Source organism: Leopardus geoffroyi, chromosome D2 (assembly GCF_018350155.1).
Source record: "Leopardus geoffroyi isolate Oge1 chromosome D2, O.geoffroyi_Oge1_pat1.0, whole genome shotgun sequence".
NCBI lineage: Eukaryota > Metazoa > Chordata > Mammalia > Carnivora > Felidae > Leopardus > Leopardus geoffroyi.
The window spans coordinates 78,659,200-78,673,229 of NC_059334.1; the positions used below are offsets into that span (position 1 = coordinate 78,659,200).

Here is a 14,030-nt window from a genome sequence, read left to right on the forward strand (position 1 = left end):
GCCGGGAGGTGGTACCGGGGCCAGTGACAATGAGGCACAGTGGGGTTAAGAGAGTTTGGCCAGGGCCACCCAGCTGATCAGCGGCAAAGCCCGGGTTTATGTGCCCGTGGACTCGTCAGCCCAGACTCCGCTTGAGTCAGAACTGGGTTGTGTGGCGTCATCCTAGCGATGTGTCTGGATGCTATCTCCTTTTGCTTGTACAGAAAGCACTTTTCCGGAACTGCTGGTTTCATGCCCACCGTTATGCTTGAGGGATGGTGGGAGGGAAGTCTGGGGACACAGAGGCTGAAAGGAGCAGAAGTGGCCACTGTCGGAGTCACGGAGTCATGGCGAGGTTAGTTGTTAGCTGTTAGCCCTGCTGGTACCTCTGTCAGCCTCCTGGGAGTGAGCCTGGCCAGGGGCGGACGGGGGCGTGCCTGGCAGGCAGCCCTGTGTGAGGAGAGCCCCGGCGGGGCAGGGGGAGCAAGCAGGGGGGAAGCGGCAGTCAGCGGGGCAGGGGAGAAGTGACATTCGGTGCGTTCTAGGCAGAGCCCGGACCCAGCCCCCAGCTGCACCAATCCCAGCTTTGCACACCGCCCTCCAGGGGGACTGTGCCCCCACAGTGCTCCTGGGTGCCCGTGGGGTGAGGTCACCTTTTGCTCCTCCTAGCAGGGCTCTCCCATCCTAAGAAGGACCACTTCATCCAGCTGCTCACAAGGCGGGGTCTGGTGGGAATAAGCCGGTTTTCAGAGAGAACTCCCTCTTCAGCCTTTGGCATCTGAAGGAAGGTTGTGTGTGATCAGTGCACGCGTCCAGGAAATAGCGGGCACAGCCCCACTGGGTTGGTGGGGCTGGGGTGGTGGTCCTCAGGACCCAGCAGGGTCTCCGTGGGAATCTGAAGATCCCCTGGGTTTGGAAGAGAAGCCGACTTCCCACAGCCCTCCTGCCTCTCTTGCTGGCCAGGCACACGGGCTGCCTCTGCGGTCACTCCCGCCCTCCCCGACGGCCCACGTCTCAGAGGCAGAATCCCCACAGGCGATCAGAGCTGGCCTCAGAGAGATCGATCCAGGCCGATCCAGGCTTCTCCTCCAAACCATTTCTGTGGCCAAATACTCAACTGTGGCCCCTGGAGGTTTTCAGAGCTAGGATAGGTCCTGATAGGGCACAGGTGAGGTGAGCCAGCCCAGCCCCCCGACTTTCCCTCTCACAGCTGCCCGTGGCACCTGTGGAAGTGGGGGTTCGGAGCCCCCACTCCAGCTGTGCCAAGCTGCTGCTTCAGGTTGGAGCCGGGAGGCTGGGGGTTTAACGAGTGTCTTGATGTGTCTTATGATAGGCAGGTTTGGAGAGTGCTGAATTCTCCTGGACTTGCTCTGAGTGGCCCACGGCTGCCAGTGAAATGCCACATGAAGACCAATAATGCTCCATTTAGATCTCGTTAGCCTGCTTAAAATGGAGACCTTTGCCAGAATAAACACTGTTAAGTGCAATAGATTATTGTTCGGGTACCCAGAAGATGTAAATCTATGCCCCCTGTGGATGAGACCATTTCCTTTGGTCTGTTGGTTTAAGGTGAGAGTGTGTGAGCGCCGGGGTGCCACGTGTTGACATGTTTGGTCCTCTGGGCCCACGGATCCCTGTCCAGAGTTGGGGGCTGGGGCAGGGGGGGCGGAGAGAGAGGCACCAGCACAGCTGGCGTAAGTGCTCAGTTAGAAACGGCCCCACGAGGCTGCAAAATGTGGCCTTTGGAGATGGTAGGGTGATACCAGTCGAGTGTCCCTTACTAGCTTTCTCTCTTTCCTTGGAAATCCCTCTCGTTTCCACACACGTTTGTTTTTAACCTTAGCTTGGGGATTTGACTGCCCCGCACTGGTGTTCATGGATGACATTGTGTTCCCCCAAATCCTTATGTTGAAGCCGTAGCCCCTAGTGTGATAGGACCTTTAACGAGGTGATGGAGGTTAAACAAGGTCATAAGGGTGGGGCCTTAATCCAATAGAACTGTGTCCATGTAAGAAGAGGAAGAGGCCCTTGGGGATGAGCTCGTGCGGAGAAAAGGCCGTGTGAGGCCACAGAGGAGATGGCCATCTGCCATCGAGAGGTTCTGTGGTTCTTTGTTATGGTGGCCCGAGCTGAGTGATGCCCTTGGGAACCCCCCTAGCAAGCCTCCATATGATGAACCAGAAATGCTCTTTTTGTTATCAGACTGAACCAAAACCTGGAGCCTGGGCAGGCATTGCCCGGGTCTCCACCGACGGGGCGCACAAGGAGGAGGAACCCAGATTATTTGTGGAGCGAATGAATGAATGGTCTTCATGCAGATACAGCGAGTGGAATTTAGAAATCTGGTAGGAGGGGCAGGGAACCCAATCAGACCACACTTGCTTTGGAAAATCAGGACCCGCGCATGGCAGTGACCTTTGCTCGGGTCTGCGAAAGCCACCTTGCCCAGGATTCCTCTGAAGAGCACTTAGGAGCCCCCCAGCCCCCCAGCCCCATAATGGGCCCTGTGGAGTGACCTGCTTGAATACCACGCAGTAGGACAGCAGTTCTCACCCAGGGGCTCTTGTGCCCCTCACGGGGACATTGGGCAATTTCTAGAAACGTTCTGGGTTGTCACAACTGGCGTTGGCATGCCGGTGGCATCTAGTGGGTAGAGGCCAAAGACGCTGCTAAACATCCTGCAGTGAACAGAAGGACCCCTTGCATCAAAGAACTAACCATCCCAAAATGGCCACAGTGCCAAGGCCAAGAAACCCTGCAGCAAGATTAGGTTTCCTGGCCCAAGAATATCGGTTCTAAAGAGGAAAGAGTGTTACTCAGGCAGGGACGTTTTGGTCTGGGTCAAACAATGAGCAGATGGTTAAGCTGAATATCTGCTGCATGTTGCATGATTCGGGGGGACCCCTGACATCAGGAGGACCTCGGAAGGCACGAGGCAGCCTGAAAAGAGAAGAGGCTGGCGGTTGTGGCTCTTGCTTTGGGAATGATGGAAGGGGCTGAGGTTCTTTCTCCCTCTTTCAAGGCCCACTCGAAAGCACCTGTTCCGCTGGGTCCCCTGGTCCCTCTGTGGCCTCTGTGCTGTGTGTCTGGGCAGGAGGATGGGGTGCTTGAGGGTGCCAGGCCCTGGAGGAAGTAGGAGGGAGTTGGTTTAAGAAAGAAGCAGGGGGCGCCTGGGTAGCTCAGTTGGTTAAGCATCTGACTCTTGATTTTGGCTCAGGTCAGGATCTCACGGTTCCAGTGCCCGCTTCAGGCCCCATGCTGACAGCACACAGCACAGAGCCCCATGTGGGGCTCAAACCCATGAACCAGGAAATCGTGACCTGAGCGGAAGTCAGACGCCTAACCGAGTGAACCACCCAGGTGCCCCTAGAGACGTTTTTGGAGCCTGCAAGAGAAAGTGGGACAAGTCCAGGGAGAGCAAAGATGACCAGACCAGTCCCTGAACTTGGGAGGCTTGGACTTTCCCTTGTGATGTCATCCCCCGCCTGCACCCCCCCACCCAGCACTTCCTCTCCCAGGTGCTTCGAGAGAAAGATATGCTTGTGAGCAAAGTTCCGGAAGCACCGTACAAAATACTCACCCCCTGGGCATTTGCAATAGTGAGCATGAATTGCTCTGAGAAAATCTACAGCGAGACGCCGGTTCAGTGTTAGCTGAGCATTTCCCAAACCTTGTACATTTGCTGGGATGAGGCATAGAGAGGGCTGACAGATTCAGCAAATAGAAATACAGGGCACCCAGTTAAATCCGAATCCCAGATAAACAAGGAATTACTGAGACATATGTATACTAGAAACTACTCAGTTATCTGAAATTCAGCTTTAACTGAACATCCTGTATTTTATCCGGCAGCCATCCCAGCCGGGCACGGGGTGGGCGCTGGGGGCATGACCCCCATCAGCGAAACCCAACTTTAGAGACGCCGTCCCAAGCCATACCTGTGCTGACTCTCCGATCCCTTCTTCTGCAGACCTCTTTGCAACATTTGTCTTCCTTTGTCCAGTGACATAGTGTTTGTTCTCTGGCCACTTTCTGGCCTCCTGACTGCCCAGGAGAGCTGTGAACCCAGAAATGCATGAAAGGCACCACCTGGCACGGGGAGAGCCCAGGGTAGCCAAGCCAAGGCCAGGCTGGCCAAATCCCCACGGAACGGTGGGGTCATCGGGTGATGGAGCATTTCGTGGCCAACAAGTAGAGTGTGCGTGGCATGTTTTAAAATAAGGAGCAGCCTCCGTGGACGGCAGTGGCTGTGCGGTGGGGAAGCCAGCAAGAACAGCAAAACGGGGCCCCTGGGTGGCTCAGTCAGTTGAGCGTCCGACTTCGGCTCAGGTCACGATCTCACAGTTCGTGGGTTCGAGCCCCACGTTGGGCTCTGTGCTGACGGCTCAGAGCCTGGAGCCTGCTTCGGGTTCTGTGTTTCCCTTTCTCTCTGCCCCTCTCCCACTCGTGCTCTGTCTCTCTCTGCCTCTCAGAAATAAAGAAACGTAATAAAAAAAATAAAAATAAATAAATAAAAAGTGTTAAAATTTTTTTTTAAAAAAGCAGCAAAGAGAGGAGAGGGAATGGACTAGAGGTAAGGCCAAGAAGAGGAGCGTGGCAAGCAGAGTTGGAGGGAGAGATTATAGGGGACACCTGGCATAAGGACAGGTGGCAAGCAGGGCATCCTCAGTCCTGCTGCAGTGGCCTGGGGGCCTCCACAGAAGGGCTCCCAGTTGTTCCTCACAACAAGCTCCGAGTAGTCAAAAACAGGCTTGATGATGCTAATGGCTGTCTTCCTCTCCCTTGCTTTAGTCACACTGGCCTCTGAGGTTTCTTTAACACGTTAGCGTGCTTCTACCCCAGGACCTTTGCACTTGCTGTTCCTTTTGCTTATGATGCTCCCGTCACACCCCCACCAGATATGCTCCTGGTTCACGTCCTTCCCATGTTTCTGATCTTTGCTTAAGTGTTTCCTCCATGGAGAGCTTTGCCAACTCCTTTATTTTAAAATTGCAGCACTCCTACCCTGGCTTTATTTTTCTCCATATCACCTATCACCATCTGGCAGTCTGTGCATTTTGCTTGTTGATTTATTTCTTGACTGTCTTCTCCCCGAAGGATGTACCTTCCGGAAGGGCAAGGATTTTTGTCTGTTTTGTTCATTGTTGAATCTCCAACACCCAGAATGATGCCTAGTCCCGACTGGGAACTTGGTAAACATTTTTGGAATGACTGAATGATTTGAGCTGTCCCCCAAACAGCCCGCGTCACTCCCATTTGATAGACGAGGGACCGGAGGGTAAGCCTACCTGGGGTCTGGAGCCAATAATGGGTGAGAGCAGACTTGGTGCCCACGCGCCGCGCCCACCCAGTGGGGGCCCGGGGGTCCGGGGGACTCTGCCTAGAGGGTGGTAGTCTGGCACAAGATGAAAGCAGTCCAGTGTCCTGTGTCCTTCGTCCTTCGGTGACTGCTTTGTCTCCTTTTCCTCAGGATGCGGTTCTGAGACAGCCTGTGTCCCCGATGGCCCACGCAGCAGCTCGGTGGAGGGGAGCCCCTTCCGCCCCCCGTCACACTCCTTCTCTGCCGTCTTCGATGAAGACAAGCCTATAGCCAGCAGCGGGACTTACAACTTAGACTTCGACACCATCGAGCTGGTGGATGATTTCCAGACCTTGGAGCCCCGCTGCTCGGACTCGAAGAGTCAGGAATGCAAAGTGAACACGCGGAGGAAGTCGACGGATTCTGTCCCCGTCTCCAAGTCCACGCTCTCCCGATCTCTCAGCCTGCAAGCTAGTGACTTTGATGGTGCTTCCTGCTCGGGCAACGCCGAGGCCGTGGCCCTGGCCCCAGAGGCCTACGGCGCGGGCTCAAGCAGTGCCTCCAGTACCCTTAAGCGAACTAAAAAACCGAGGCCGCCTTCCTTAAAAAAGAAGCAGACCACCAAGAAACCCACGGAAACCCCCCCAGTGAAAGAGACACCGCAAGAGCCAGTCGAAGAGAGCCCTGTCCCCAGCGAGGAGAACAGAGCAGTTGAGACCAAGACGGAAGCTTCTGCACCAGCCCTGGCAGAGGAGGCACCCCTGGAGCCTGCTGCTGTGCCCAAGGCCGCCTGCCCTCTGGACCCAGAGGGGGCCGGAGGGGCCGTCCCCCCAGCTTCCGGAAGCGGCAGAGTGCAGAACTCACCCCCCGTTGGAAGGAAGACGTTGCCTCTTGCCACGGCTCCGGAGGCAGTGGAGGTGACCCCGTCGGATAGTGGGGGGCAGGAGGACTCCCCGGTCAAAGGGCTCTCGGTGAGGCTGGAGTTTGACTATTCTGAGGACAAGGGCAGTTGGGACACCCAGCAGGAAAACCCCCCTCCTACCAAAAAGCTAGGCAAAAAGCCGGTTGCCAAAATGCCCCTAAGGAGGCCAAAGATGAAAAAAACACCCGAGAAACTCGACAACGCTCCTGCCTCACCTACCCGGTCCCCCGATGAACCCAATGACATCCCTATTGCTAAGGGCACCTACACCTTTGATATTGACAAGTGGGACGACCCCAATTTTAACCCTTTTTCTTCCACCTCAAAAATGCAAGAGTCCCCCAAACTGCCCCAACAGTCCTACAACTTTGACGCAGACGCCTGCGACGAATCCATTGACCCTTTTAAGACATCCTCTAAAACCCCAGCCTCACCTTCTAAATCCCCAGCCTCCTTTGAGATCCCAGCCAGTGCCATCGAAGCCAATGGAGTGGACGGGGATGGGCTGAACAAGCCCGCCAAGAAGAAGAAGACGCCCCTCAAGACGTAAGTGCAGGGGTGCAGGTGGTAAGCTCGGGGCTGTGCCTCGGCTGTGAGCCCGGGTCGTGTGCCTGGATGAACGCGGCTGCCCTAACCCTTCCGCCATCTGCCATAATGCCTCCAGGTTTGCAACACGGTCCCTGTTTTCCTCCCTCTCTGTGCCCACGGTGGTGGCATTTCCCGTGCACAAATCCCTCTGGGTCTAGCGTCTTTGATCTTTGGCCTCATTATTATGTCAGTGGTTTAAGGCTTTACCTTGAGCTGAAGGCCTGACATTTGACTCCGGGGGGAGTGTGGGAGATCCCACAGAGAGGGAACTCATCTGTGCTTGGGTGACTTAACCTTTTCCCTGCTTGGCACAGGAATTACTTTTGGGGGTGGCCTAGAAGCTAGGAGATTCACCCTTCAAATAGTGTTAGAATTGGTCGTATTTGTGTCTGCCCGTTAACGTGTTCGTCAGGAGGCAAACCCAGTAGTCTCTGGGAGGCCCGTGAACGAGAGGCCTGGCCTGGGCCCTTCCTTGCACCCCAGCCAGGCTGTCATCCCTTTTTCTAGCCATCTTTTGCAGACAAGAGTCCAAGGCCCCATAGGTCCCGAAAGAGATCGAGGGAACTTGAAAGGGAGAAACCATCCCCGAAATCCCCGTGACCCCCAGGGGGCCACCAATAATTGACTCGGCTGTCCTCAAACACTTGCCAAGCAGAGTGCCTTTAACAACCACGTGTCTGTGCTTCTGGAATTCATCTCCAGACGCGCTCTCACCTGGATGGCTGAGGGTCCGTTTCCAGGACGTGGGTCCCAGCATACTGGGTGGGGAGGGTACTTAGAGCCTTTCTCCTGCCTTCATGCGAAGTAGGGTCAGTAACTGAACAAGGCCACAGAGACCAGGCTTCTGGCACCAACTCAGCAGAGCAGACCGCAGCTGCTGGCCTCTCTGCCTCTGTCCGGTATGAATGGAGACAGGGTAGACCTTCTTACCTCCCATTCTGGGCTCCCCGAGGAGTTATCTTGAGAAGAACTTGGGACTTCCTGAGAAGAGGTTCTCTAAGCAGGCGCGAGTCTTGGGATCCAAGGCTCCCCAGCCAGGAACCTTGAGCTCAGTTCCCCAACCTGGCCCTTCCTAGAGATTCCATCGAATCTGTGTTGGACGCTTTATTTTAAGCCTCAGACAGAACTCTGAAATGCTCAGACGACAAAGCCACGTTCCCTCATTTTTGGAACGGGAGCCAGCCTGCAGCCACTGCGCACCTCCTCCTTCCGCACAGATAGTTTGGTTATGGTCTGTCCTGTCATCAGAGCACACAGGTCAGGGAAGCCACCCCATCTCTTGTCCTCACCTCTAGTGCAGATGGCCTGGAACCCAACACGATGTGACAAAGCTCTTTGAACACCGGCACTTTAGGGGGTGATCGGAAGCACGAGAGGAAGGTGTTCTTGGACAGCCCCCTCTCCAAAAAGCCGGGATGTGGCCCCCTCTCCCAAGCAGAACTCACAGTGGATGCCTCTTGGGTCCCAACCCATCAGTAGCCAATTGTGTGCAGATGGATCTTTTTTGTCAGTTCCTTCTGTCCGTCTCTCTTTTTTCTTGTCTTCTTGTCTTAGGATGGTTGAAGATGTGATGTCTGTGTGTTCTCTGTTGTAAGTAAATTTAACGGAACCTGCCTCTTCCACTGAATGTGCTTTTCTTCCCCCAGCTTTTTGTTTTTGCTTTCAAGCTCTTTTCATTTCTTCTCCGTGGCTGCTGCTTGTGTATCTCTCTGTTGGGCCTGGGGACGGGGAGGGGGGGCATGGGGCTCCCCGGTAGCAGAGGTTACTTTCCTGTTTCGTAGTGATTAGCATAAGTGAAACTGCTTGGCTGTGAAAATGCGATTACCCAACATCTGCCTGCTTGTCAGGAATGGAACTCTCCTGCTTGCATATTCGATGTCTTCATCTGAAACCCATACATTTTTTTTTTTTTTTAAGCTCTCATTCCGTTCTTTCATTTCAAATTGGGCTAGTGAGCGATTGCTTTCAAAGTACTGGGTGTGGCTTCACGTTGAAATAAGCATCCGGCCAACCGCAGGCGGCGACTGAGGTCACTTGTTCCTGCTAACGTGCGAAGCAGAAATCTGTGGGCTGTGTCTCCTTGAGACCTGTGGGTTGACTCGGAGTGGAGCACACGGCTGTGAGAGCCACCACCAGCCTGCTCTGGGCCTGCGTCCTTGGCCACCCAGGACCAGGCTGGGTGTCGATCGGCATGCTGTCCGTGCACGGGTCACCCTGCTGGGTGTCGCTGCAGGCAGAGCAAACCGTCTCCGTGCCTGCACGGCTTTGCCCCCACGGCCAGGAGAGATGTCCTGGGCGTCTCCCAGGGGCCCAAGGACAGGACCTTTCCTGCTTCCCTGTCTTTACAAGGGAAGCTGGCCTGGTCCCAGGGGTCCAGCAGCCCTGGGGCAGAGTGGAGTCTCTCAGGCTTGCTTCTGGCCAAGGGATTTCTTTAGTGTTTTAGAGCCATTTAGCAACTTTGAAATATACAGTTATATATTTATATGCATGAATAAATATATGCTTCAAGCTGTGACTGTATTGCTCATATGGCAAATGCTATAAGTGCTGGAAATAACCATTTCTAGTATTTTCTCATGACTGAATGCCATTGTTGGAGCGTTTTTATTGAAGAGAACACAGGGAAGGAACTTGAGTGCCAAATTGCTTTGTCCATTTTTATTTATGTCCGTATGTATGTATTTATTAAGAGAGAGAGAGAGCACGAACAGGGGAGAGGGCAGAGGGAGGGGGAGAGAGAGAGAGAGAGAGAGAGAGCGAGCGAGCAAGCATCCCAAGCAGGCTCAACACTCAGTACAGAGCCTGATGCAGGGCTTGATCTCACGATCCTGAGCCAAAATCAAGAGTCAGGACGCTTCCCTGACTGAGCCACCAGGCGCCCCCATCTGGTTAATATTTAGAGCAGGGAAAGGTAGTGGGATCTAAGGTCAGGGGATGCCTTCCCCCGCCACAAAGCCGCTGCTTTGGTAGAGGCAGGACCATACTGCAGAGGGGCCTGAGACCAGGGGTCCGTCTGCAGGTGGGAACGCTTCCATTCTGCCTGGAAAATGACCCCCCCCCCCCCACCTACCACCACCCCGGACCACTCAGTGGACTCAGTGGAACCACGTATGCTAAAAATGCTTTCCTTCTGACCCTTTCATAAGTCTGATCTGATTTTCCTTTGCCTCTAGTGACCTGCGCCTGCCCCCAATTATTTATAGAAAGGAGAAAGAGGGAAAAGAGTTGTTAACCATGGTTGAGAATAGACATTAGAGAAATCACCTCATCCCTGAAAAGAGTTCTGGAGATTGGTTGTACAATGTGAATGTACTTTACGCTATTGAACGTGAGTGTTTAAGATGATACATTGTGTGTTAGGTGTATTCTACTGTAATTTTAAAAAGAATGGTCTCAACCCTGGCTCTGTCTCTGGTCAGAATCTCAGGTCTGAGGTGCAGGAATCCGTTACGCTCAGAGTTCCAGTGAGTGGGAAGGAATTCTCCCTGAAGACCCAGAACATTCCTTCATGTTTCTGCCCAGATCCTTCAGCTGTTTATTATGTGCTGTGTTGGCTGGCCAGTCAGTAAACTGGTTCCCCTTAACTGGTGTCAGGAACCTAGATCCCTGCCCCCCGCCCCGTTTGGTTCAGACATTCTTGGATGAATCTGAATACATTAATGTCACCCAAATCTGCTTTTTAACACAAGAACATCCGGCTAAATTTAGCTTCATTTTCTGGGCCAGCTCTCCAAAATGGCATCTCTCTAAGGATTTCCAGCTCGAGGACTCTTTCCCTTGGGGGCAGCAACGGTATCTGGTGTTAAGTGGGAATGATCAGCACAGACATCTTTCAGCTGGTGTGGAGTAGCGAGGGCTGGAGGGTGGGTCTGGGCCAGACGCTCCGCAGGCACGGTGGCGTGGGTCCACTCTGTGGAACTCTGGACTGTTCTGTGCCCCTGTTTGTTGTGTTGACATTTTCCGTTCTATTTCCAGTGACACATTTAGGGTGAAAAGGTCGCCAAAACGGTCTCCTCTCTCTGACCCACCTTCTCAGGTACGATGGTCCCTCGTTAAGTACGATTTTGCCACTCACCCGGGGAAGTTAGAGCCCATGTGTTTTGATTCCCTACTAGTCAACCGAAGTTTCTCTTCTGTTCGTCACGGGCACATTCCAGCATCCTCTTTGGCTCGTACGTGGAGGGGTGGAGGGTTGGAGGGTGGGAGGGATGGGGCGTCCCTTGCTGTTGGCAAGACACCGTTTTGATCCCTTCCCTTTGGGAAAGATCAGAGTGCGTCCCGCGAGTAGAAAGATGTTCAGCGAGTTTTAGTAGATTCTGTAGGAATCGCACCAGCCCATTTGTCCATTCTGCCGGTTAATCAGCCGAGAATGTGTATGAATTTCAAATTGAGAAAGTCCGTTGAGACACATGAATGTATGGTGAGAAAGGATGGGCTATGTGTCAAGAGCACTGGATTATGTAACCAAATCCAAGCAGGGGAGATCAAAATCATGCCCTGAGAAAGTAGGCGCTTCGACCCTCCCTTCAGGTGTGCCCATCCCGCTCTAACCAGCCCCTGTATGAGATCTGTACCATTACAGACCCAGGAAGGTTAGCCTCGGGAGTGTATACCAGGCCCCCTTCTGAGCCAGCGAGGCCCCAGCCCCGCAGACCCTAGCCCGGCCCCAGGAGAGGGGGCTGGGGTCCCGGTCCCAGCTCTGCTCTAGCACTCGGGGCTCCCCCGCTGCCCTGCTCAACTGCTCCCCCTCCATGGAAAAAATCCCGCAGCCACAGGCATGCAGATCGTCAGGCAATATTAAGGATATCGCTGCACAGGCCCTGAAGCCCTGTGTAGACATAACTCGATAGTTGCGGTCATGAAAGTGCCAAGAGTTAAAGTTCCTTATTTTTCTCGGACTGAACGAGCAGGAGTGCCCCCACATCACTCCGACACAAAATCCTAATTTGTCGGAAACCCTCCGCCACCCCCTGTAACAAGCCATCAGGAAAGGAAAGTCACAGAGGAAAGAATCTTGTCTCCTCGGGACCATTTTGGGCAGAGTCCGAGGACCCAGAGGATTGTGATGGTGATGTGTCCTGGTTAGGGGGGACCCCCAGACCTGGCTGGGCGGGTGCAGCTGGGGACACAGAGACTGTATGAGAAGAGCAACTGCTTTGCTTCTGCCCCCAGGACTCCACTCCAGCGGCTACCCCGGAAACGCCGGTGATCTCCGCCGTGGTCCATGCAACCGACGAGGAGAAGCTGGCGGTCACCAACCAGAAGTGGACGTGTGTGACAGTGGACCTGGAGGCTGACAAACAGGACTACCCACAGCCCTCGGACCTGTCCACCTTTGTAAATGACACCAAATTCAACTCACCCACGGAGGGTAAGCGGCTTGGTGGCCAGCGGGACCCCTACCCTGCCTCGGAGACCACTGTCCCTAGGGAGCAAAAGGCCAGGAAGGAAACTTCCATGCCAGGTAACCATGCCATGGGTGCCCTCCCAGCTAAGTCTACATTTGAAAACAGCCTGAGTCTCGGGGCGCCCGGGTGGCTCAGTCGGTTAAGCATCCGACTTCGGCTCGGGTCATGATCTCACGGTCCGTGAGTTCGAGCCCTGCGTCTGGCTCTGTGCTGACAGCTCGGAGCCTGGAGCCTGCTTCAGATTCTGTGTCTCCCTCTCTCTGACCCTCCCCCGTTCATTCTCTGTCTTTCTCTGTTCCAAAAATAAATAGCTATTAAAAAAAATTTTTTTAAACAGCCTGAGGCTCGAACCCCGCTGCGCCCCCACCCCCGAGACACCAGCTAAGAGTCAGTCAGCTTAGTACACCCCCCCTCATTCCCGTCCTGAGCTTACCCAAGCTTGGCTCATTGTCTGTGGCTTATGTGCCTGGGTGAAGTTGAAGCACACGCCTGGCTGCAGACAGCATTGTCCAAGCCGAATGCTCAGTGTGGGTCAGCCCCTCCCCAGGGGTCCTTTGGTACCACTGCTGTTCATCAGCCCCACGGGATGGTCCACAGTGTGGTCACACCATCTACCCAAGCCCCAAACCAGAGGGTTCACTCCAGTCTTGCCAACAAAGAGGACAGTTTTCTTGAAAAGACCCCGAGGCCTGTTGCTTTTCTCAACAATAGCTTTCTTCCTCTTCCACGTATTAGCTTCCAGCTTTCTTCCTGATTCTTTGGCTTGAGAAATTCACCTATCTTAAGTCAGCGCAGCATTGCTGGGTGAAATCAAGAGGTTTTTTTTGTAAACTGCGTATTCCACTTACAGTGTTTAGTGTCTGAATCTATATATTGGCTCCCACACTTCCTTTCCCGTTAGGAAGGCTGTGGAGGCCTGAAACCATCTCCCTGCCTGATCGTCCTCTGCCCCAGGCCCTGCGTGCCTTTCCTGCACCTGCCCCGCTGTGAGCTTCCCTCTAGCACTCGGTGGGGACTGTTGTGATGGTGCTGAGGCTCCCTTTCCAAGGTCGTGATACCCAACAATTCAAAAACATGGAGTAGAAACCAAGTCGAGGACCGTCGCACGTGAAAATGTTATCTCTGCTTCTTTGCTGCTGATGAGGGGCCATGACTTCCATGAAACACCCTCTTGCTCCCTCCGGGAGGGCACTGGCAGAAGTGGGGAGCAGGTAGTTGGGGGCTGTAGCTTGGATTTCTTCCTCTGCAGGCTCTCCTGTGATCGGCTGCTCGGTGGCTAGCTTCGTGCCCATAAGGTCTCTGAACGATACCAGTGAGGGCCATTTCATTTTGCCGGGGGCGGATTCTGGATGCCTGTCTTCTCACCACGATGAGGTTTTTGGGGGTGATGGTAGGATTCGTGGGGTCCAGAGCCGGTGACCAAGAAAGAATTCTTGAAGATGTCTTTGGTGCAAAAAGGTGATTTTATTAAAGCTTGGGGACAGGACCCTGGACAGGAAGAGCTGCCCCGGGACCATGAGGACCTGGCCTGGTTATTTACTATGGGGTTGGGGGGTAGGTGAAGTTCCAGGGGAAGTTTCCAGTGAGATTTTCATATGCTAAAGAAGACTCACAGGATCCTGGAGGCCTAGCTATTGTCATGTAAAGGTTGTTTTTCCCTCTAGCAAAGATTAGCATTAAGACTTCAGGGAGTTCCTGGAGAAAAGTTTTACTCTGCCGGCCTCAAGTATTTGTCAGTGGACTGCAGGTGATAAGGGAATTCAGTTTTATCTGCCATTTCCTTCGGCCTTTGTTCCCCGCATCGCTGTGGAGGGGTGATGTGGGGCTCCAGAAA

The 14,030-nt window shown here is 53.9% G+C and overlaps 1 protein-coding gene across 1 annotated transcript in view; it reads left to right on the forward strand.

Moving 5' to 3' along the window:
• TACC2 (transforming acidic coiled-coil containing protein 2) overlaps nt 1–14,030 on the forward strand; it is a 214,718-nt gene that overhangs the window by 167,815 nt on the left and 32,873 nt on the right. The window contains 3 exon segments of the mRNA XM_045439735.1: nt 5,450–6,746; nt 10,764–10,824; nt 11,961–12,159. Of these exon segments, the coding sequence (XP_045295691.1) occupies nt 5,450–6,746; nt 10,764–10,824; nt 11,961–12,159 (1,557 nt within the window).